This window comes from Beauveria bassiana, assembly GCF_000280675.1.
Source record: "Beauveria bassiana ARSEF 2860 unplaced genomic scaffold BBA_S00012, whole genome shotgun sequence".
Lineage (NCBI taxonomy): Eukaryota > Fungi > Ascomycota > Sordariomycetes > Hypocreales > Cordycipitaceae > Beauveria > Beauveria bassiana.
Genome location: NW_007930847.1, coordinates 260,611 through 282,435, shown reverse-complemented (window position 1 = coordinate 282,435; position 21,825 = coordinate 260,611). Strand labels below are relative to the sequence as shown.

At 54.2% G+C, this 21,825-nt stretch overlaps 8 protein-coding genes across 8 annotated transcripts; 6 read left to right on the top strand and 2 right to left on the bottom strand.

Moving 5' to 3' along the window:
- Positions 1 to 366: 366 nt before the first annotated feature.
- Positions 367 to 2,067, top strand: BBA_04981 (hydroxyproline-rich glycoprotein; the record flags this gene model as incomplete). The annotated part of the gene is made up of 3 exons (XM_008600078.1): positions 367 to 385; positions 537 to 1,415; positions 1,472 to 2,067. The coding sequence occupies 3 exons, from the start codon at positions 367 to 369 to the stop codon at positions 2,065 to 2,067; spliced, it is 1,494 nt and encodes a 497-aa protein (XP_008598300.1).
- Positions 2,068 to 3,402: 1,335 nt separating this feature from the next.
- Positions 3,403 to 4,993, top strand: BBA_04980 (uncharacterized protein; the record flags this gene model as incomplete). Its single annotated transcript, XM_008600077.1, has 2 exons — positions 3,403 to 3,906; positions 3,968 to 4,993. 2 exons carry the CDS (start codon positions 3,403 to 3,405, stop codon positions 4,991 to 4,993), a joined length of 1,530 nt encoding a protein of 509 aa, XP_008598299.1.
- A 459-nt stretch (positions 4,994 to 5,452) lies between these two features.
- BBA_04979 (uncharacterized protein) lies at positions 5,453 to 5,797 on the bottom strand (the record flags this gene model as incomplete). The annotated part of the gene is made up of 1 exon (XM_008600076.1): positions 5,453 to 5,797. The coding sequence occupies one exon, from the start codon at positions 5,795 to 5,797 to the stop codon at positions 5,453 to 5,455; it is 345 nt and encodes a 114-aa protein (XP_008598298.1).
- Positions 5,798 to 7,006: 1,209 nt separating this feature from the next.
- BBA_04978 (tripeptidyl peptidase precursor) lies at positions 7,007 to 8,755 on the top strand (the record flags this gene model as incomplete). The annotated part of the gene is made up of 1 exon (XM_008600075.1): positions 7,007 to 8,755. The coding sequence occupies one exon, from the start codon at positions 7,007 to 7,009 to the stop codon at positions 8,753 to 8,755; it is 1,749 nt and encodes a 582-aa protein (XP_008598297.1).
- Positions 8,756 to 9,806: 1,051 nt separating this feature from the next.
- BBA_04977 (Hst3 protein) lies at positions 9,807 to 12,543 on the top strand (the record flags this gene model as incomplete). The annotated part of the gene is made up of 3 exons (XM_008600074.1): positions 9,807 to 9,932; positions 10,014 to 12,380; positions 12,445 to 12,543. The coding sequence occupies 3 exons, from the start codon at positions 9,807 to 9,809 to the stop codon at positions 12,541 to 12,543; spliced, it is 2,592 nt and encodes an 863-aa protein (XP_008598296.1).
- A 189-nt stretch (positions 12,544 to 12,732) lies between these two features.
- On the bottom strand, positions 12,733 to 13,995 carry BBA_04976 (enoyl-CoA hydratase/isomerase family protein; the record flags this gene model as incomplete). The annotated part of the gene is made up of 6 exons (XM_008600073.1): positions 12,733 to 12,851; positions 12,911 to 13,088; positions 13,154 to 13,366; positions 13,428 to 13,457; positions 13,513 to 13,643; positions 13,794 to 13,995. 6 exons carry the CDS (start codon positions 13,993 to 13,995, stop codon positions 12,733 to 12,735), a joined length of 873 nt encoding a protein of 290 aa, XP_008598295.1.
- A 2,147-nt stretch (positions 13,996 to 16,142) lies between these two features.
- BBA_04975 (AMP-binding enzyme) lies at positions 16,143 to 19,466 on the top strand (the record flags this gene model as incomplete). The annotated part of the gene is made up of 5 exons (XM_008600072.1): positions 16,143 to 16,635; positions 16,775 to 16,909; positions 17,191 to 17,506; positions 17,565 to 17,658; positions 17,724 to 19,466. The coding sequence occupies 5 exons, from the start codon at positions 16,143 to 16,145 to the stop codon at positions 19,464 to 19,466; spliced, it is 2,781 nt and encodes a 926-aa protein (XP_008598294.1).
- Positions 19,467 to 20,329: 863 nt separating this feature from the next.
- Positions 20,330 to 21,815, top strand: BBA_04974 (aminotransferase family protein (LolT); the record flags this gene model as incomplete). Its single annotated transcript, XM_008600071.1, has 2 exons — positions 20,330 to 20,441; positions 20,506 to 21,815. The coding sequence occupies 2 exons, from the start codon at positions 20,330 to 20,332 to the stop codon at positions 21,813 to 21,815; spliced, it is 1,422 nt and encodes a 473-aa protein (XP_008598293.1).
- Between the last annotated feature and the right edge of the window lie 10 nt (positions 21,816 to 21,825).

The following is a 21,825-nucleotide window of genomic DNA, read 5'->3' as shown; positions in this document are numbered from 1 at the left end:
GCAGGATGGCGAGTTGGTAGGCTACCTACGTTAAGAAAATGACAAATATTAGTGACTAATTAACCGAAGCATTCCCAACTATAAACATAGAGAGCATGTATCTCGAATGTCTTGTTAAGGTAGTCTGTGCTCGCGTACGACCAAAACGAAGCATGCACCCTGACCATCTCCATGGACTGGCCCGCCTCTCAAGTCTCCTCGCCTCTTCTTTCTTTAATTTCTCCAATTCCAACTTATTTCCATGGCTTTTTAGCCAAGATAATGTCCAGCGTTTGAGGCACATCATAGAGGATCTAACGACAGACGCTTCGAAACCCCACTGTACGCAACAGTCTGTCAGCGGCTAACCAGCCGCTGAGCGCCCAAATGCCTGCTGCTGTCCCCTGTAAGGCAGCCAGCCCAACACACCTTAGCCGCATGCAACTCAACGCTACCCTTTACCAAACTCGACTGCCTCTGCCATCGCTATTCGCTTTTTCTTACCAACTCGAGGTCCAGCTTTCTTGGACCGTAATTGACACGAACTCAAGCCCTAGGGACCACCGAGGCAGTTCCATGTCTGAATGGCCTAGACCGCACGATGGGAGAGTCTGCCGCCACTGCCTCTGCAGATGGCGAAGGCTCTGACAGCACAACGGCGGATGGCCGCAGGGTCGTCAATGTGGCTGTTGATGGTGATATTGTGCTGGACGTAACTTTTGAGACGTCGCTTGAGACACTCAGGAAGCATCGAAAGGCCGAAGCGGCGGCCCTGCGCAAAACGCGGGCGCCCAGCCAGCAGCTGCCCCCCGCCAGCAGCGGCACGCGCGTTCGTGTTGCATACCGGTTGAGTCTCGAGGTGCTGAAACGCAGCTCAAAGTACTTTGCCAACCTGCTCTCCAACCCCAAGTTTTGCGAGGCCGAGGCTATTTCCAGCGCCCATGCCACGCTGCACTCGATGAGGATTCCGCCCAAAGAGGCGGCTGTGGATGATCTTCCCTGGGTGGCTGTCGCCGATGATGACGACGCCACCAAGGCTGCTGGCCGCGAGACCGCGTTTGAGGACATGATGCGCATACTGCACAGGAAGCCGGTCAAAGAGACTCGAGCAACCATGTCGTATGCCACCACCATGGCCATCATTGCAGATCGATTCGACTGCGTGGCGATAGTGGCGCGGGCTCTCAACACTGATCTCAAGTTCAAATGGCCGTTGACCAGTACAAAGCCGCTTGTGGATGACGCAGGCCGGCCAACGGATGTAGAGCAAGTCTTGCGTCAGAAAATCTTGGTTTCGTGGTTGCTAGGACAGCCGCTGAGACTGCAGCAGTCTTCGCGTGAGCTCATCATACGCGGATCTAGCTACTGGAGTGTATATCATGAGCCAGAGACGGCCTCGACAGCTGCGTGGTGGAATCTTCCCGATGGCATCGAAAGTAGGAAGAGCATTTTTGAAGCCAAATTCTATTCGCTACGTACTGACGCTTCGCAGATGAACTCCAATACCGTCGAGAGTGCATACTCAACACTATCGCTTCTGTGCAAAAGCATTTTGTCGATTTGTATTCGTCCCGCGAAAGGCAGTGCAAGATGGGTTATGACTCTAGCGCAGCGTGCGACTCGTTTCAACTCGGACAGATGATTAAGTTTCTCGTCTCAAAGAATTTGCTATTTCTGGTCGACTACAGCGCGGCATCCATCAATGCAGTGCCCGATGCGTCGTCCGTCAACATTGAGGGGCTCCTCGTCACGCTGCGGCAGTGCCCCAATTACCAGATTGATAAGAACCACACAAACTGCGGTCCGCGAGTGCGTTTAGGCCCAATACTAGACTACATGCAGTCGATGCTCTCCGCGAGCGTCGTGTCCTTGTCGCATGCCGACTGGACGAATCGGCGAGAGACGGCGTCCTGGGCGACAGGGGACGGCTCAGACACGGCAGGCGACGGCGAGAAGGACAAGACATTCCTCTTTACGCGATCCGTAGCTAATGACCAACGTCTGCGGTATGAAGGTGCGCTGTATGTTGATAAGATGGCCAAGCGGCTGTTTACATCTGAGACGTGGAACTGGACCCCGGAGATATAGGGGCTATGGGGTGGATACGGCCATTCAAATTTATATAAGATCAGAATGTGTGCTTGACTGTAGAAAACCGCGCAGCTGTAGATCAGCGAATATCAGATTGGAGGCATGCAGCTGCATGCAGGTCATTACTCGCACTGAACTGTCAAACTGTTCAAGTGCGGATGGTCCACCTCGAACAGCGCAGCGTCAGTAGCTGGCAGACTGCATGCTGCTGTTTGTTCTTTTCCACTGTTTTATGACGAGGTTGTTTTAATGTATTCAACATGGTACAATATGCTGGTTACTGTCAGTACTCGACAAGCCGGGGTGACGGCGACCGACATGAAGCCCGGAGATAGCTGCAGCAGGAGCCGGGGTCGCGTACCTGCGGCCCATGATTGAGGAGATGATGCAACACCGGCACAACGTGCGTGCAGAGACGGAAGAAATCGCAATCGAGTTCTTTTGCAGTCTGAAAGCTTTTTAAACGGGCAATGTGGGTGCTTCGCCTTTAATCTTGCAAAATTGGCTTTAGTCTTTTATGCTCTTTTTCGCTCTTGACACACAATACAGGTGAGGTACCTCGTGATGAAAGCGAGTGCAGCTGAGACCCAGGTAGACCCAAGTAGCCCCGCTGTCACGCGCTGTGGCGGACAGTTCGCGCCACCGCCGGATGCACTAAAAACTAGGTATCAGAGTTCGCTACAAGAAACTAGTTGCAGGCCCTGTAGAGCCCTCGCAGAGCCTGTAAAGCCCCTGCTAGAGTGAGAAAAAAACGTTCGTTTGGATGGTCCCACGACAGATCGCGCTGTCCGGACGACTTTATTTTCCTTGAGCGCCACACCAAAACACGAAGTCACTCCCACTCAGACCCTTGTCCACATGCGTCGCGCCCAGAACGCCAGAACCAGACCGCGTAACCATTTGTGAGTTCAAGAAAACCGGCAATCACAGCCAACCTCTTTCCTTTTTTCCCCTTCTAATACTCTTCTTCGGACGACGCTCTGCTTCTCGCTTCAAAAGAAAACTATCTTGTCTGATCCATATTCACCAGTTGCGTCGCTTCTCATACCCAGTCACTGCATCATCTCCCCGCGCAACGCTCCTCTGTCCCGTGTGTTCCCACCACGCTCACTCTCGGTCTTGTCCGGGACGGCCCTCTTTCGTCACTACCACTGATTGCCAGGCTTTCGGCACGTCTCCGTCCGCTGGGGTGCACGACAAACCCTCGAGCGACAAATTTGATTTTCTTTAAAAAGCCCTCGACCGCTTCGCATGTCGCAAATGGGCTCGGATACTAGCAGCGGCGAGGCGGTGCCGTCGTCCTCTGCGTCGTCGAGACGCGACGGGAGCGACATGACCGTGCCGGCCACGCCGCCCATCGCCAACCCACATGCCGATGATAGTACCGCGTCGTCGACACCGCACTCCACCAACGTCATGGACGGTCCTCCCGGCGCCTCGCAAAAGTCCGCTGCTCCCTGGCCCTCGTCGTCCATGACCGAGTACGCCCCGGCACCAACCTCGTCCGTGCCGCACTTCTCGTCCCAGACCGTACCCGACTCGCAAGAATCCGCCAGTTTCGCCGGAGGTGACACAAGACTAGACGCGGAGATGCGCAGCAACGGCACAAAAAGCCATGGTGACGCCAATGGTGAGGCTGGACGACCGCTTTGGCAGCTGTCGGCCCTGGCCGCCGCGCAGGAGCGTGTTGACCACGACGACGCCGCGGCTGGCTCACGGAAGCGCATGGCCAACGGCGAGGTCAAGACGCGGAGCAGGAGCAACAGCCCAATCAAATCGCATGCGAGAAGCATCAGCGCTATTAGCATGGGTTCCATGGGAAGCCACATCAGTGACGTACGCATGCTCAACCTTTACACATCAACCTTTCGCTATTTCTCTCTAACACGTCTTATAGATGTCGGCGGATCTCAAAACACGGTTGGCATATGCCATGATGAAGGTGCACAATGGCTGGCAATCACGCTCTCTCGACGAAGTTGAATCGCTCGCTTCACAAGCTGCATCGCCAGCCTCGAGCAACTCCACCCTCCCACGTCGCCAATCTTCCTCCACCAGCCCCCGGCCACCGCCAACGTCAGCAGCGCAGGTACACTTTGCGCCCAACCCCGTAGAGTCTCGCCGGAAGTCGCATTCGCCGCCCATACGACCCGGCAAGCCGTCTCTGGCTCCTCCAGCGCCTATTCAACCTTCTCTATCCAGTAGATCCGGCAATAGCCGCCGAAATACCGTCTCAAGACACCCGCCCGCACTTCTCACACACTCACACTCCGCCTCGGCCGCTGGTAGCTACTCTCCGCGGCAACGCTTAGACGTAGGTGCCATGCCATCGTCGCAACCGTCGCGGCCACTGGAAGGCATGATCTACTCTCCGCATCAAAACGTGAGAGAGCAAGACGCCATTGAGACGTTGCTCTTCATGAGCAGCCCCAACAACTCTTCCAATCTTCGACACGCCTTTTCCCCCTCCGTCTCGCCCGCGCCGCAGCAAGGGCTTCTGCACGAGACCACGCACCGCAGCACCCCGCCATCCGCCGGCTTCCGAAAGGGCTTGCCTGTTCAGCGTCCAGCCGTGCCGCAGCGGCGCGCGGGCCTCGACAGGTCACCCGTCATGGGCCCCCCTGGCTCTCCGATGGAGCTGGACTCACCGCAGCAGCGTCAACAGCAGCAGCAGCAGCACCAGCCGTACCGCTCGGCAAACACCTGGACGCCGAAACGACGCGCGAACGGGGCTAGTGGCCATTTACGTGGCGCGTTGTCCCTGCCCACGGGCCTCGACTTGAGCAACGGCCGCGCGAGACAGAGGCTGCGCGATGAGGACATTGACCTCATACTGGACCGTGCCGCCGACGATAGCTCGGATGATGAGGAGATTCAGCTGCCACCTAGGAGAAACGGCGTGACCGGTGCGATTGGTATCTAAAGGAGCTCAACCCGAAATGCATACTTGCGGATGATGATACCCACCGCCGCTCTTCTTCTCCCCATGTCGAAGAATATATACTCATTTGTATATATAACGTCTGCGTTCGTGGACAGGTTTGTTGATTACCATGTTGTTGGATATTAAATGACAAAGACGTCACAGACAGGCGTCTTTGCTCTCCTCGGTCCATTATTATCGGGTGGCAGTATTACGAGTGCATTATCGCATATGGGTCTATTATCACGCTTCATTTCTGTTGCACATGTTTACATTTTTGGGTACATTCAAGGGACACATTGCCTTTTTAATTTTTCATTTCCATTTTTCCCCAAAGAGCGGGAGCAATCAATATCATCTTTTTCACCATCTTTCTGCCCATTCAACCCGATGATTGTGATATTCACTTCCTCTCCCTCCTTGGCCCTGCATCAGCAATCTTACTTCAATTCCATTCTCTCAATTCAGCTCCTTTGCCATTTCGCCCACTAATGATCTTCCCGGGCTCCTGTCCGACGCCCACTCCGCGGGCGCAAATAGCGCAAACAGGCCGACTTTGTGTAAGACCGGCACCGCGGCGCGCAACGCCTCCGCGAGGGTCTCCTGCGTCGCGGCGTCGCCTGCGGCCGCGGCCGCGTCGTAGGCTCGCACGTTGACGAGCAGCGCACCGACGGTGCCAGTCGGGATGCGCTCGCCGCTGGGGAGCGTGACGACGGGAAATGCGCCGGCGGATGTGCCCAGCGTCTTGCTGTTGATGGCCTGGACACTCTCTGGGGTTGGCTCGGGCCTGAGCTCGGCGGCCATTGTTGGCTGTTGGGTGAGGAAGCTCTGTGAGAAGAAGGTGTGTGTGGTGGAAAGTGGTGCGCGGTTAGATGGAGTAATGATGGTATCGAGAATATGGTTTTATAAGGGTAATGAAGGAAATTGCTGCTTTCATACATGGTACTTATAGGTTTGCTGTTAGGAGGGCTCCACGGACTTTCCGTGGGTGCGTCCTCAACCTCGCGATCTTGATCGCAGGCGAGCCATAATACTCGTAGATGGGTCCCTATTCAATTTTGTAATCTATTGCACATGCATAGCTTCTAATTGTTATTTCTGCATCCTTGGGTGGCCGCATGCCTCATCTACCAGCCATGCTGTCATCCCGCATCTAAATAGCGGAGTAGAAAGACAAGGAGTTCAAGGGGCGGGAAGTAATAAACACTGGACATACTGATAATGTGTGCTTGCAGAAGTCTTCACATTGCTCCCATGCCAGCTCAATCTTGAACCACCGGAGGCCATGTGTCAATAGCCGCACGGCATCGTGCACTTGATGCTTTTTCAGCACCGAGAAGCAACATTTTACTGCATCAGACTTACGTCACACACAGTCTTGTCTCGCTTGACGATGCTTGATTCGTCGGCCGCGGCGCGCATCCCTGATTGTCTTGGGCGGAGTAGCGTGTCCGAGTAAGACACGGCCACCAGGGAAACGAGGGAACAACTCATATAATACAGAGTATTTGCCATGGGGTTGCATACTATCGCACTGTGCTACTTGGAGTGCCCGTTTTATCGGTCGCAGCACTCGCTGAGCACGAGCTAAAGAGAAAAAGAAAAGGAAATTTTGTTTGTTAGAAGGAGCTAAACTCGCAGTGCGGCTTGGTGACTGGCATTCGCGTTGCACGGTCACAATGCCAGGAGCCGCACCTGCCGTTGTGATCGACGAAACCTTGACTCAAGACGAATAAAGCAAATACAAGGAGAAACAACAACAGTCAGCTCGCAAGCCTTGTGCGGCCATCCCTTTTAAATTGATGCCTGATCCAATGCATGTCTCCAAGCTATAAGCCCAACTCTAGTTTAAACATGCACGACTGTGCCTGCCGCGACTCAATATTGCTTCTTTGAATAATCAAGGCTATCGTCTCTCCGCCTCTCCCAGAAAATCGACTCGAGATTGCTTTGTCGACAGCAAAAAGCCCTTGGCCCTCTTTGCGTTTTCGGGCTTTGTTTCTTCCGACAATCATGCTACCCAAGCTGGCACTGGGAGCGGCGCTGCTCGGATGGGGGTCGCTGGCCGACATTTGCCTCGAGAGGACGACGAGTCTCCCGCCAGGATGGATGAAGATAAACGACACGGTCAATGCGAGCGAGTGGTACTCGTTCTCAATCGCTCTAAGGCAGCCAGAGGTGAAAGGGCTGCAGAAATTCCTGACGTCGGTGCAAAAGGACGTGCTTTCTCTGGCCGACACCAAGCTGATGCGCGCCCCAACTCCCAAGTCTGTCAGCGCGGTGCAGGCCTGGCTGCGCAGCCATGGAATCCAGAACATCGACGCCAAAGGCGACTGGGTGAATGTCCGCGCGACGGTCGGGCAGACTGACGCGCTCATCGGCTCCCTCTTAGAGCACTACATCTATCACGGCGAGGATAAGCCTGTCCTTCGCACCACGCAGTACTTTATCCCCGACGCCCTGGAGGACGCCATCGACTTCATTCATCCCGTCTCCAACTTTATGCGGCCCGTCCGCTCCTTGTCCAAGATCAAGTGGCTCAACGAGACTGACCTGACGAAGCGTGACCCGCCCTGCACCTCCGTCATCACGCCCAAGTGCGTGCGCGAGGCGTACAACTTTTACTACAAGACGCCCGACGATAGATCGAGCGTCACCATGGGTGTGGCTGGCTTCCTCGAGCAGTACGCCAACTACCAGGATTCGGACCAGTTTCTGTCGGAACACGCGCCCGAGATTGCTGCAAAGAAGTACAACTACACGGTCGAGCTCATCAACGGCGGCGAGAACTCGCAGGAGCTGGACAAGTCAGGTGTTGAAGCTTCGCTGGACGTCGACTACGCGCTGAGCCTTGCGTACCCGGCCAAGCTCGTCTTTTACTCGACCGCAGGCCGGGGCGAGCTAATCGGCGAGGATGGCAAGGCCGACTCGAGCCCGGCGTCGAGCAATGAGCCCTATCTGGAAATATTTCAATACTTTTTGGACAAACCCGACGGCGAAATCCCGAGTGTGCTGTCCATATCCTACGCTGACGACGAGCTGTCAGTCCCGCGACCCTACGCCGAAAAGGTGTGCAGAATGATTGGCTTGCTCGCGGCGCGCGGCATGACGGTGCTCGTGGCGTCGGGCGACGGCGGCGCGCGCGGCGGCCAGGACTCCAACTGCCGCACGCGCGACGGCTCCAACAAGAAGATTGCTATGGCGACGTTTCCGCCGACGTGCCCGTGGGTGCTTGCCGTCGGCGCCGTTTCCAACACTCAAGACCCGCCCAAGGCGGCATCGTTCAGCACGGGAGGCTTCTCGCGGTACTTTGTGCAGCCGGCGTGGCAGCGCGAGGTGGTGGACGAGTACGTGCGGGCGCTTGGCGGCCGCCTCGATGGCTACTACGAGCCGGACAAACGGGCCATTCCCGACATTTCGGCCGTGGGCACCAACGTGCTGGTGCTGACCGGCGGGAAGCCAGGTCTGGTGCAGGGCACAAGCGCCAGCGCACCCATAGTGGCGGCAATGCTGGCCTTGGTTAACGACGCGCGCGCGCGCGCCGGCAAGAAGCCTCTGGGCTGGGTCAACCCGCTACTGTACAGCGAGCGCGTGCGCGGGGTGCTGCGCGACGTGACGAAAGGGGAGAGCCGCTCATGCAACTTTGACGGCGAGGAACCGGGTGGGTGGCCGACTAAGCCGGGCTGGGACGCCGTCACCGGGCTGGGCGTGCCAAAGGACTTTAACGAGCTGCTTGACGCGCTGGTGCACGCGGATGATTGATGGTTCGCGAGGAGAGGCTATTGGGCTGGATTGGGATGAAGGTCCTCGGGCGGAGAATTTTCGACGCCATGGGTGATCAAGACGAGGAGCATAGCTTTGCCATGGACGACTGGTTTCTAGAGCATTGAGTTATAGACTGATGGCCATTATCAGACCAGACGCGAAGGAAGGTTAATGTATAGATAGCTATCACAAGTTATAAAGTATCCATAGAGCAGTAGTTATACGGGGACCCTCTATACAATATCTCTGACTTCAAGTTATAGCCTGCTTACGTACATATGATCACACTTGCAGTTGAGCGGGAGGGGAGTCCACCACCTACTGACAGCTCGCCGTGGGACAATGCTTGACGTCCAAGCGTAACAAGCACTGTTTTTAGGACGGTGCAAAATCCAATTGCCTGGTGACATGATGTCAGATTATCATTTATTGGATACGAATATTGCGTCTACTGGTCGTTATCACTAAACCGTTCAGTGGACCCGCCAGCAGCGACTCCAACATGCAATCAGCACCCATCCGAAGAGCGCTAGTCCGACAAAGGTATAAAGAAAACATGCTGGGGACGGCCCGGCCGCCAGCCACCAGCCTGCCACCCGTTCGCGACATCAACAGATTGTGAGGCGCGTCACAGCTGTCAAACGCCCAGCAAACGTCACGCACGATTGGGTCTCAAGGAACTGTTGCCTTGAGCATCAATTTTTGGATATCTGTTCTCATCAGCATTTCTCATTTTTTTATCATTATTTTCTTCCTTTGGCCCATTACACGCTCTTCAGTCACTTCAACGCCTACAACCACGATCAATAAGATAATTACGTACCTAGTTGCCAGCTATCGTGGCACAACGACCTTTGACTTGACATTGACGACTGGCAATTGAATTGCCCCAAAGTAACGACATACACCACGATACGATGGAGTAATTTCCTCGGACATACACACTCAATCTTGGGACCTTGACTTGCCTTGGGGCGCGACGCGTTTGCAAACGGGACGCCGTTGAGCTCGTGTGCTCCCTGTTTAGCCTCAGACCTTCAGAGCGACCATGCCGACTGCGCACGTTGAGCCCAGCTCTGGAGAGCTTCTCCAAGACATTGCCGAATCGCTGCTCAAGGCGCGCAAGATTGTCGTCATCACAGGCGCGGGAATCAGTACAAACTCGGGCATTCCGGTATGCGGCTACAGACTATACACCATGAACATACCTGGTACTTCAAAATGACTTGCTAACGTGGGATGCTGTTTTCTGCAGGATTTTCGATCCGAAAATGGACTATACTCGTTGATTCAAGCACAATTCGACGCGGCCGCTAAACGAGAGGCGCCGAGGTTCGACACAGAGACGCGGCATGGCACGAACGAGGAAGAAGGGGTCGATGCACGACCGGCAAAGCGCCTAAGATCTTCTCCTTGTGCTTCGCCAGAAGTTTCGCCGCAAAATAAAGACAAGGAAGACGAAAACATAGAGGAAACCGAATTATTGCAAGCGCCAGTGAAACAACAGGAGCTTACTGCAGACTCAACCACTGCACCAGAAAGTCCGTCATTACCAGAAGCGGTATCATATGCTACGCCGCGCTCCGCGCGTCATCCGCTCTCCATCCCCCATCTCACGACCTCCCCGCTGTCCTCACCACCACCCGACGACCAAATAGTTCCCCCGTCGACGTTTCGGTTTGCCGGCCATCTCACAAGGTTTGGCGTACCTCCCAGCTCCTCGCCGCTCTCGTCACCGCCACCGGTGCTGTTTGATCCCTACGAACCCTCTTTACCAGACTCAGAGTCCAACGAGCACAGTAACACGAGTGACTCGGAATCGGAAGAATTCTCCGCAGCGCGGAAACTGTTTGCCTCCTCTCAAGGCTCAAGCTCAAGCTCTGGCCGCAGCACGCTGCCCAATATGAAGGGCAGAGATCTGTTCGACGTGTCAGTATGGGCAGATCCGGTCCGCACGCAAGTCTTTTATACATTTGCCACGTCTTTGCGGCAAAAGATTAAGGATGCGGAGCCAACAGGCTCTCATAGGTTCATCAGCCATTTAAGAAACCGTGGCAAGCTGGTCCGCTGCTACACGCAGAATATTGACCAAATCGAAGAAAAAGTTGGCTTGTCAACATCATTAATCGATGGACCTGGCAGCCGCGGTCGATTTTCACGTCGGTCTACCGCCAGGGACCAGTTGGCAAAAATGGTCGAAGAATCGTCGAGCAAAGAGCTTCCTAGCAGCCAAAATTCTTCCTCCGACAACTCAGGGTCGGAAACGGCCACGCCACAGACATCACAGGCTTCATTACCAGACGCACCATCGTCACAGACTGACGGCGACGCATCATATGCCGATAGCAAGAACAACGCGCTCCCCGCACTCAAGAAGGAGCCATCGCAATCTGGTGTCGAGTGCGTATTCTTACATGGATCTTTAGAATCGCTGCGCTGCTTCCTATGCGGGCAGGTTTGCTCCTGGGACGAGGACCGCGAAACGTCAACCTTGACAGGCCAGCAGCCAGAGTGCCCACGTTGCGCCGGAGCCGCCGCGGCTCGTGAAGAAAAGGGGAAAAGAGCCCTAGGTGTAGGAAAACTGCGCCCGGACATTGTTCTGTATGGCGAAGAACACCCTAATGCACATCTAATCAGCCCCATCATCACACACGACTTAGCACTCTATCCTGACATGCTCCTTATTCTTGGCACAAGCTTACGAGTACACGGGCTCAAGGTTATGGTGAGAGAATTCGCCAAAACAGTCCACAGCAAAGGCGGCAAAGTCGTCTTTGTCAACTTTACGAAGCCACCAGAGAGCTCGTGGGGTGACATTATTGACTTTTGGATCCAATGGGACTGTGATGCCTGGGTTGACGATTTGCACGTTCGTGTTCCGAGGCTCTGGCGTGATCCATCACCCAAGAAGCCGCGCCCACCGGCGGCGAATCCCGTAGCCATGCGCGATTCCAAAGTCACAGGTGCTTACTGCACCTTGAAAATTCTTAAAGAGCTACGCCGCATTACCGGAAAAGACACCCCGGAAAAGACTGCTGATCGTGCCACAAACATGGCCAACTTACCCCCGTTACCAGATGCCCAGACGACGGATTCCTCGTCGATGCCTGCTGTTAAGCTGCCTCGACCAAGAATAAAGGCTCAACGCAAATCCGCGCCGGGTGCCCTTGAGAGGCCTAAGAAACGACCTTCTACGCTGAATCCGAACCACGGTCGCAGCCGTAAGAGCGATGCGGCCGAGATGGATGGGCAGCAGCCGCAGAGTCCGGTATCGAGCAGCCCTATTGACAAAAGCTCCATACTTAATTCTGTCAAGTCAAACCCCCGCGTCCGCAAACGTAAGATGATTGATGGCGAGGAAATTGTGTTGCCCACTGTGGGCAGACGCCGCGGCACGCCACGCAGCAAACTCGATGCGGGCAATACATTGCCACCACTGAGACCTGGGCCTACATCCTCGCCATTCGGCAAGCCACAACCCATGGAGCCAATAAGCTTACCTACCGGACCACTCACATCCATATCCCCGAATCTTTGGTCGTCCTCTCGTCGCCTAAATCCATTCTACATTTACGATCCTCTGGTTGGGCTCTTGGAAGAGCCGTCTTCGGCGGCATGCACAGTACGACCGGAGCTCGGGCCCTCTCAAAAATTGCAGCAGCGATCTGATAAGCGGATCGCGACAGCCGCAGCCGAGACAGATGCGGCTGCGGCGCTCGCAGACGTCGGGACGAGTCCGCAGCTGGGGAAAACCAGGGCCTCACGAGGACTGGAAGGGCAATTGAGGACTTGGGGCTCCAATTGGAAATGCAGCAGATGAAAAGCGATTCTGTGCCTGCATTCTGAGCATTAAGCTTATAGATGACGAAGATACGATTCAATTTTTCCTAAGTTTCCTGCAGTTACAAAACCCCCCCAAAACGAGCTGCAACTGTTGTTACACATGACCCACTGTGTGATGTGATGAAGACTTGTCATGCCTTCTTTTTACGAGCTGCAAGAAAGTTGTCGACGCCACATTTTTTCTCATCGGTGCCAAATGCCGTGTAGTACAGATCCCGTTCAAAGCGATCGTCGCGGCAGAGGTCGTCCGCTAAAAAATCTCAGTCAGCTGCTTGCAACGATGCACTACACCGACGGATAAGTGCTCACCTCGGCAGATGGCTTCCTTGGCAAAGGCAATAGTCTGCCGGTTCTCTGCAGTAAAGGTGGAGGCAATCTCGACGCATCGCTGGATCAAAGTGTCCGGGCCGACGACATCGGTGACGAGGCCGGCGGCCATGGCCTCTTGGGCAGACATTGGTTGTGCGAGCAAGATGCTGCGCATGGCCTGCGAGGGTGGCGATCTCGTTAATCGTTGGCGTTGAGCACATGACCGGGGGGGGGGCAACTTACTCTGTATTTACCAATGGCTGCTGTGAGACGCTGGGTGCCGCCGGCGCCGGGAATGAGCCCAATCTTTGTCTCAGGAAGGACAAAATACGCGGGCTGTGCCGAAATAATAAGGTCGCTCTGGAACCGATCAGCGGAAATCTTCCACGGCCTGGTGAGACAGGTCTTCGGGGCAGCCAGCAGCCCGCCGATGCTCTGGCCGCGGTGAAACCGGCGCTGTTGACGGTGTCGCCGCGTGCGGGAGCCATGACGGCTGAAGAATCGGAGATGACCTCACCATCAGGGAGATCTCGAACCCGCCGCCTAGCTGTTGGACGTCAGCCGATGCAGATGCGTTGGGGGAGGTGGTGCGGGTGACTCACGGCCGGGCCGTTTACAGCTGCAATGATTGGCTTCTTGACAGATGCAAAACCAGCGCACAAGTCTTGCAAATACCGTGATGCTCTAGCACCCGCTTCGTCGAGAGCAGCAATGTCGTTGAGATCCGCGCCGGCTAGATGCGGTTAGCACATTCACATGTCACAAAAAAATTGTCGTACACGGCCGGGCAAAAAAAAAAAAATACACGACCAACACGCCCGGGGGGGAAAAGGATAATTTGAAACAGAAAAAGTAAATCTTGCGCGATCGAGGTGACACTCACCGCAGAAGAATGGTCCGTTTCCAGTTAGAATGATGGAAAAGATGCTCGTATCGCCCGAAGCAAGACGGAGCTCGGAGAGAAGGGAGCTAATGAGAGACTGTGATAGCGCATTGCGCTTCTCCGGGCGATTGAGGCGGAGCAGTCTTACACCCGGAGCGGGTGTTGACGATAGCACGAGATCGGATATCGAAGAATCAGCCATGGTTGTCTGTGATGATGATGCAAAACTCGTGCGCGGCGGAGGACACTCGACGGATGACTGGATGGATGGCGTCGAGGTACAAAAAAATTAGGCCAGCTTGGCGACAAAAGGTCACAACCTGAATTCGGTATCTGACGTTGGAGACGTTGAGAGACAAGGGTTGCGAAAAAGGAAGTAATTTAAATCGACAGTGCACTTTCAAAAGTGCGGATGCAACGGTAACTTGACAGATACGCCAACGTCGGTACAAATGTGTGTGCGGTGAAGATGCGATGAAGCCATACAGAGAGAGGCCTTGCCCGTAATAAACAAATACTCAACAAACGGGTGGACAACGGGCATTCCTATTTTGGAATGTGACGGGGTGATCTCCTCTCGTCCCGACTTTTTCATCTACGCACAGACAATATCTTGCTTGGGTTCATCGCATGTCGGTGACGCCTCGCCTTGCCTGCCCTCCTCGTGCACCCCCTCAAATCAAACCACTCAAGGGCCTTGCCAAGGTGCCAAGCAAGAACGGTGTGACAGACAAGGGAGATGCTGTGATGCTCTACCAGGATAACGACAAGCCCCCAAGCCCCCAAGCCCCCCCCCTCCCTCCGGACGCGAGCGCCCGACGTCGGGTTGAAGGAAAAAACTTGAAGAAGTCAAGACACACACCATCCCCGATTGAACAAAACATGCGTGGGGAAACTGAAACGCGCATGGCTTGGATACCACATGGGGGGAGGGCCGTGCAGACCTAGATTTTCTTTGGACAAGCAATTTTTTTTTGCTGAAGATGTGATGGGTTACATTGCAGGCCAGCTCAGAGACACACGTAGCCCTTGTTCTGGGTTACAATGCCTGCACGCAACCTTACATTCTTCTTTTTTCTTCAGCTCGTCGTGGGTTGACGTTGTTTTGGGGCGGCCAGCCAATCCATCTCATTCCTAAGCTCCCCCCCTAGCTCCGCAACCTTGGTCGTCTAGTTGCTGGAAAATGGGGTGATTCAAGAAAAAAAGTTGCTCGGTTATTTTTTTTGTTTCTTCTTTATTTTTTCCTTGCGGCCGCTTAGAAGATATCAACTGGTTTCTGGGGCCAGACGGGGTCTTGGAACGTCTTCGCCCTTTGGGGAAAGAGACAAGAAAACCAATATTTTCTTCCCGTTGCACGAGTGCGGAACAAGGAAAAAAAAAAGAGTGGTAAGCTTGAAACATTTGCCAACCAAGAAGAATAGGAAAGGGGCAAAAAAAAAAAAAAGAGAGAGATGCAGATGTAGTGTTGCTCTTTATATCTGTTGTTTCTGACCTCTTTTTTCTCTCTTCAACTTTTCGTTTCGCCATGACTTGAGAACGTCAATCGACTACAGCACCGACCAACCTCTTTTTGTTATCAACTGCTCGGCTAACTCGCCAAGTTATGTGCACCCTTGTCGCCCGATTCTGCGACGCACCAGCCAAAAAGTTGGGTATTTTGGTGGTCTTCTGGAAAGCAGTGAGACATGCAAGGTTCTCGATGGGCTCGCCAGACCACTTGACCGCATCTGGGCATGCCACGGTACCACCATGCCGGGTTTCCCAAGAGCGGAGAACGCCACTAAACATAAAAGATAGACCATCTCTGCAAAACTGGGGTGCTGACGAGGCTGGAATGGACCCGATGTGACCTGTACAATGCATTGTGGTGGTGATGCTCTTCTTCCCTCCACCTTTGCACCCCCCGGGAGGGTTGCTAGATCCGACCGCGAATGCGTGAGCGTGAGAGAGGCCCCCCCTTCCGGGAGCTGGGACATGTGGCGAAAATTGCCCGCCCGGGCGAGCAAGGCATGTCTGCAGCCATCGAAACCCATGGAGCGGGCGCATGACTGAGAAAAGAAAGTGCATTGGGAAAGAATTCGGAGAGATTAGACGCTTGTAAGAGGTCTAATGTTGCCGTAGAGATACCCTTGCCAGTCTCGTATCCCGGCGGTTAGGCTTGGCCCTGCCTGTCCTACAGTTCCCTTTCCGAGCAGGTAGGTAGGTAGGTAGCCTTGGAAAGTAATGGCTGGGGAGTGGGAGGAGGGAAGGGAAGAGGAGGAGGAGGAGGAGGAGAAAAAAAAGACGTATATATGGTGCGAGCCAACTGACTCGGATCATTTGAAAAATGTACCCGGCCGATTCATCATCATGATGGCGACCTCTATCATGACAACTTGCAAGCGCACCAACAACATGGCCAGAGACAGAATGGCCTTTTCTTTCGGTCAAGTATTGAAAACCCCATTCAGCACCACCACTGCTGCATTTGCCCACTTCTCCCTATCCAACCCGTCTGGGATCGCAGTCCACGACCTCTCCACCAATGTGTCACGGCAGCGTACATATGCAGAGCTGGCCATGCACGCCCAGGCCCTCGCCTGGCACCTGCGCAGCATTGGCGTGAAGCCGAACCAGAGGGTCCCTCTGGTGGTCAAGCGCAGCTACGAAATGGTGATTGGGATATGGGCCGTATTGCTCTGCGGCGCCCAGTATGTTCCCTTGGATGGCGGGGTGGTGCCAGACTCGACCCTGCGCCACGTGCTACACCAAAGTGGCGGTAATGTCTTGTTGTGCGTCTCAGCTACCGAGAATAGAGTGCGAGATCTATTCCCGGACGCGCAGATGGTGGTTGTGGAAGAGTGTGTGCATAGGGCTGCCGGCCAACCGGCTAGTTTGGAATGGGTAGACTTGGCAACTCCAGCCAGCGGCTGCTATGTCATATACACATCAGGCAAGTCAATTTATCCATGAAAAAAGGAGCATTCTTCTAATTGTATTAGGTACTACTGGAAACCCCAAAGGCGTTGACGTAACGCATGATAATGTGACCAATCTTGTTTGCCAGTATCCTGGCAATTTGGGTATAAGGCCAGGCACGCGGGTTGGTCAAGTCTTGAATATCAGTTTTGACATGGGTAAGCAACTTGCCAAAACCCCAACCATATCTCTCTCAAGATTCTCATGTTTTAGCTGCTTGGGAAATTTTCTCTTGTCTGTGTAATGGTGGCACCCTCGTCATCCGAGGATGGGACTGGGAGCCTACTATAAGCCAGGTACGGAGAAGAACGTGCCACTACAAGTCTAACAATACGCTAACCAACGAAAAAAAAATAAATAAAACAGATTGACGTCTTGATTTGCACGCCAAGTATATTATCAAAATACCAGCCTCAAAAGTATCCAAACATCAAAATAGCGGCAACAGCGGGTGAGCCCACCACCCAGGCCTTGGCCGATCTTTGGGCAACAGAGGCAGAATACTGGAATTGCTGCGGCCCAACCGAGACAACGATTGTCAATACCATGAGCAGACATGTAGCTGGACGGCCGATTGACATTGGAAAGCCGACTCCCAATAACAATGTGTATATTCTCGACGACATGATGCAACCTGTCGGGCTGGGCCAGACTGGTGTCATGTGGGCTGGCGGGCGTGGTGTGTCTCGAGGCTACGTCGGGCTTGAGGAGAAAACAAAGGAATCATACCGGCTGGATCCTTTTACAGACGATGGGTAAGAGAGAGCCTGCGCCTCTACAGAAGATGGTTTTTGAAAGCTGATGGGTTTCTAGGTCACTAATGTATCGAACCGGCGATCTTGGCCAATGGGATGCTGAGGGGAACATTCTAATCCTTGGACGCTGCGACGACCAAGTCAAAGTCAAGGTCAGCATTTTCGCGAGCAAATCTCAGATGGGGCGAGTTGAGCTGAAAGTCTAACTATTCTCCAGGGATTTCGAGTTGAGCTCGACGGCATCTCGTCTTCGCTTCTGTCAGCCCCGGGCGTTTCCCAGGCAGCGGCTCTCTTCCTGGACGGACAGGTGCACGCATTCGTGTCTCCTCCCCACCGGGACACGCAGTGTCTGTTTTCTTGCGTGGCAGAGCGGCAGCCCTACTATGCGGTGCCTTCCGTCATCCACCAGCTCGAGTCCTTTCCGGTCACGGCCAACGGCAAGACGGACAAGAAGGCTCTTGGCCGCATCGCCGAGGAGGAAAAGCACAGACGAGACAGCCTCGCGTCGTCGGAAAAGACGATGCCGATGAGCGACAGGGAGACTCTGGTAGAGACGCCGCGCCATGCTTCCTTTTCCTCGGCCACGACGGTCTTTTCGGAAAAGGCGGCCGGCATCGAGGAGCTCGCCGTCCCGGGAAAGAAGCTGTCGCAGCCGTGGCGCGGCCTCGCGTACCGCATCCTCATCATTTACCGCACCTTGTTCTCCGTGGTGGTGCTCCTCAACGCGGGCGTCCTTGCGCTGCTGCTGCTGCTGACGACGCCCCGCGCCGACGCGCAGCAGCTCCTCAAGCTTGTGGTCGCTGCGAACCTGACGCTCGCGGTCCTGGTCCGCCAAGACACCGTCATCAACATTCTGTACACGGTCTTTTGCTCGGTGCCCAAAACGGCGCCGCTGTGGATCAGACGCCGGTGCGCCAAGATTTACCACTTGGGCGGCGTGCACTCGGCGGCGGGCGTCTGCTCGACTGTCTGGCTGCTTGGGAGCAACATTTCCTCGACAGTCTCGTACGTGCGCCGCGACGAGGAACGGACAGACTCGCTCGCTTCGATTGTGGTTTCTTGGCTGATTGGCGCGCTGTGCTGCACCATGATTGGCTTCGCGTACCCGACCTTTCGCAAGCGATACCACAATACCTTTGAGCAGTCGCACCGGTTCATGGGATGGACGACGCTTCTCCTCTTTTGGGTCAAGACTGTGCTCAACGCCATGGATAGCGCGCAGCAGCCGGGCCAGGCTCTGGGCATGACTCTCGTGCAGAGTCCCGCATTCTGGCTACTCGTCGTCGCTACCTGCAGCATCGCATCGTCCTGGCTTTTTCTCCGCAAAGTACCCGTCGAGACGGTCCCACTCTCTGACCATGCGGCCGTCCTTTCCTTTACATACACCGTGCCCGTCAACGGCAGCTTCACGCGGATATCTACCCGCCCGCTGCTCGAGTGGCACTCGTTTGCCACCATCCCCCAGCCAGAGCCCAACGCGCTGGCTTCCCAAAAGGGATACTCCCTCGTCGTGTCCAACGCCGGCGACTGGACCAAGTCGTGCATCCAGAGGGCCCCGCGATCCGTCTGGGTGCGCGGGGTGCCGACGTGCGGCGTCATGCGCATCGCGACGCTCTTTAACCGCATCGTCGTCATTGGCACCGGCTCGGGCATCGGCCCGCTGCTCGGGCACATTCAGAACCCGTCGTGCAAGACGCAGCTGCTGTGGTCGACCAAGAGCCCTGAAAAGACCTTTGGCAAGCCCGTGCTGGACACGATATACAGAACCATTCCGGATGCCGTCATTCACGACACGGCGACAAAGGGACGGCCAGACCTGCTCAAGATGGGATACAACTTGGCGGTCGCGTCGGACGCCGAGGCGGTGATTATCATTGCGAATGAAAAGATTACGAAAAAGGTGGTGTATGGACTGGAAACGAGGGGGATACCTGCGTATGGAGCTATTTGGGATAGCTAAATGGTTTGTCGATTTGAGTTTATTGTTTTTTTTGATGAGGTTTTATTGGATTTTATGATTTTTTTTTTTTCGGTTGTCCGACAGTTTCTTGTACTAGTTTTTTGTCTTTATTTGTTTTTTTTTTCTTGCCCCTGTGCACTCAGGATTAATGCTACAAACGAGAATATATAACAAATTAATTGGAATGATGTGGATTTTAATGATTGCAGTACAAGTTGTGTCTAGTTTATTGCACCTTGATGGAGCCTTTACTACTACGCCTACCAGACAAGGAAAAAAGAAAGCAACAAATCTTTTTTTATTAAAGTATCAAAATGAAAAGAAGAAGGAATTATAAGAAATGACAAAGCATCACATTCTGATAAATGTAGTTTGACCAAGTTGCGTCAGCGCCGAGTCTCCTTTGCTTCCTACATTCAGTGACTCAACAAGGCCAGAAACCAGGCCCACGATACTGCTTACATAGACATCCTACAACAACTAACCTTTTGTAGAGCGCTGTAGTAGCGTAGTTTTGGTAGAGACCCTCTTATAACTCGGGTCCGTTCTACTTTGGGCGATCCATCTAACCACCGCCTTTTACGGACTATATTGTCAGCAGATAGGGCGTATTTGACTTGTCAGGCCAAGCAAAAGCGAAATCGGATCCCCGCATAAAACCGACCTGATGTTATATAATGACTCATTTTTTTTTGAATGAAGAATTATTTAAATCGATATCGCGTCCTAGTTTATGAACAGCGTCCCCCCGCATTCGTCATAATAGCTTCTCCAAAATTAATCCCTCGTCTGAGCGTTGGTTTCAAGGTTACTACGCTAATACGGAACAGACTCATCATCAGACAACTCGCTGCACAAAAAAGATGGCCTCTGCAAATCAGACCAATGTGTCCTCTCGAGAAAAGTATCTCGAGTTTGGTGGGGAATTAAAGAAGCTTTTCCCGCAAGCAGAGAGTTGGGTCAACTTGAACCATGGTGCGGACGCAACTTGGCGCAGACTGATGCTCAAAGCCGCGGCTAACCAGCTCACCGAATATAGGATCATATGGGACGATGCCACTCGAGATTAGGGAGAAATTCCGGGCATATCAGGATCTCTCGGAAGCGGCACCAGACAAATTTATTCGCTATGACCAGGGCATCCTCCTTGATGAATCTCGTCAAGCTGTGGCGGAGCTTGTTAATGCCCCCGCGGATACGGTGGTGTTTGTGACGAATGCTACCGAGGCTGTCAATACGGTATTTCGCAACATGAAGTGGAATGACGACGGAAAAGATGTCATCATCTTTTTTTCCACCATTTACCCGGCATGCGCAAAAATCGCAGACTACATGGTTGACTACTTTGGCACCGCGCGCGTCGGCATCCACGAAATTGCTCTACACTACCCGTTGGAGGACGAAGAAATCATTCAACAATTTCGCGATGCAGTGGCAGAGATTGAGAAGCAAGGAAAAAGAGCCAGGATCTGCACCTTTGATGTCGTGTCCTCGAACCCCGGCCTCGTATTCCCATGGGAAGAAATGTGCAAAGCGTGCAAGCAACTCGGCGTGCTGAGCATGGTGGACGGTGCGCAAGGGATCGGCATGGTGAAGCTGGATCTCGCCGCGGCGGACCCGGACTTCTTCACCTCCAACTGCCACAAGTGGCTGCACGTCCCCCGGGGCTGCGCCATCCTGTACTGCCCGCTGCGAAACCAGCATCTGGTCCCGACGACGCTGGCGACGAGCCACGGATACACGCCGCAAACGACCGTCCGGCGCGACGTGCTGCCGCCAAACACCAAGAACCAGTTTGTGAGGACCTTTGAGCTCATTGCGACAAAGGACCGGTCGCAGGAGATTGTGACCAAGGATGCGATTGCCTGGCGCCGAGACGTGTGCGGCGGCGAGGAGCGCATCATGGCCTACCTCTGGGACCTCAACAAGAGGGGCTGCAGGCGCGTGGCCGAGCAGCTCAAGACGTGGATGTTGGAGAATAAAAAAGGCACGTTGACTAATTGCGCCATGGGGAACATTGCGCTGCCCATTCGTTGGCAGGGGGAGACGAGCGCGGGTGGTAGTGGTGGTGGTGGTGGTGGTGGTGATGGTGGAAGTGCGCAAGAGGGCGATGTGGTGGTGCCCGAGGACGATGCTGCCCAAGTCCGGACATGGATGATGAAGACGATGAAGGACGAATACAACACTTTGATGCCATTGTTTGCAATGGGAGACAGAATGTGGGTTCGCATCAGCGCGCAAATCTACTTGGATATGAAGGACTACGACTATGGCGCCAAGGTACTCGGAGAATTGGTTGCGCGCGTTGCAAAAGGCGAGTACGAGAATTTAGAGCAAAATTGGCTGTAGATTTTTTTCC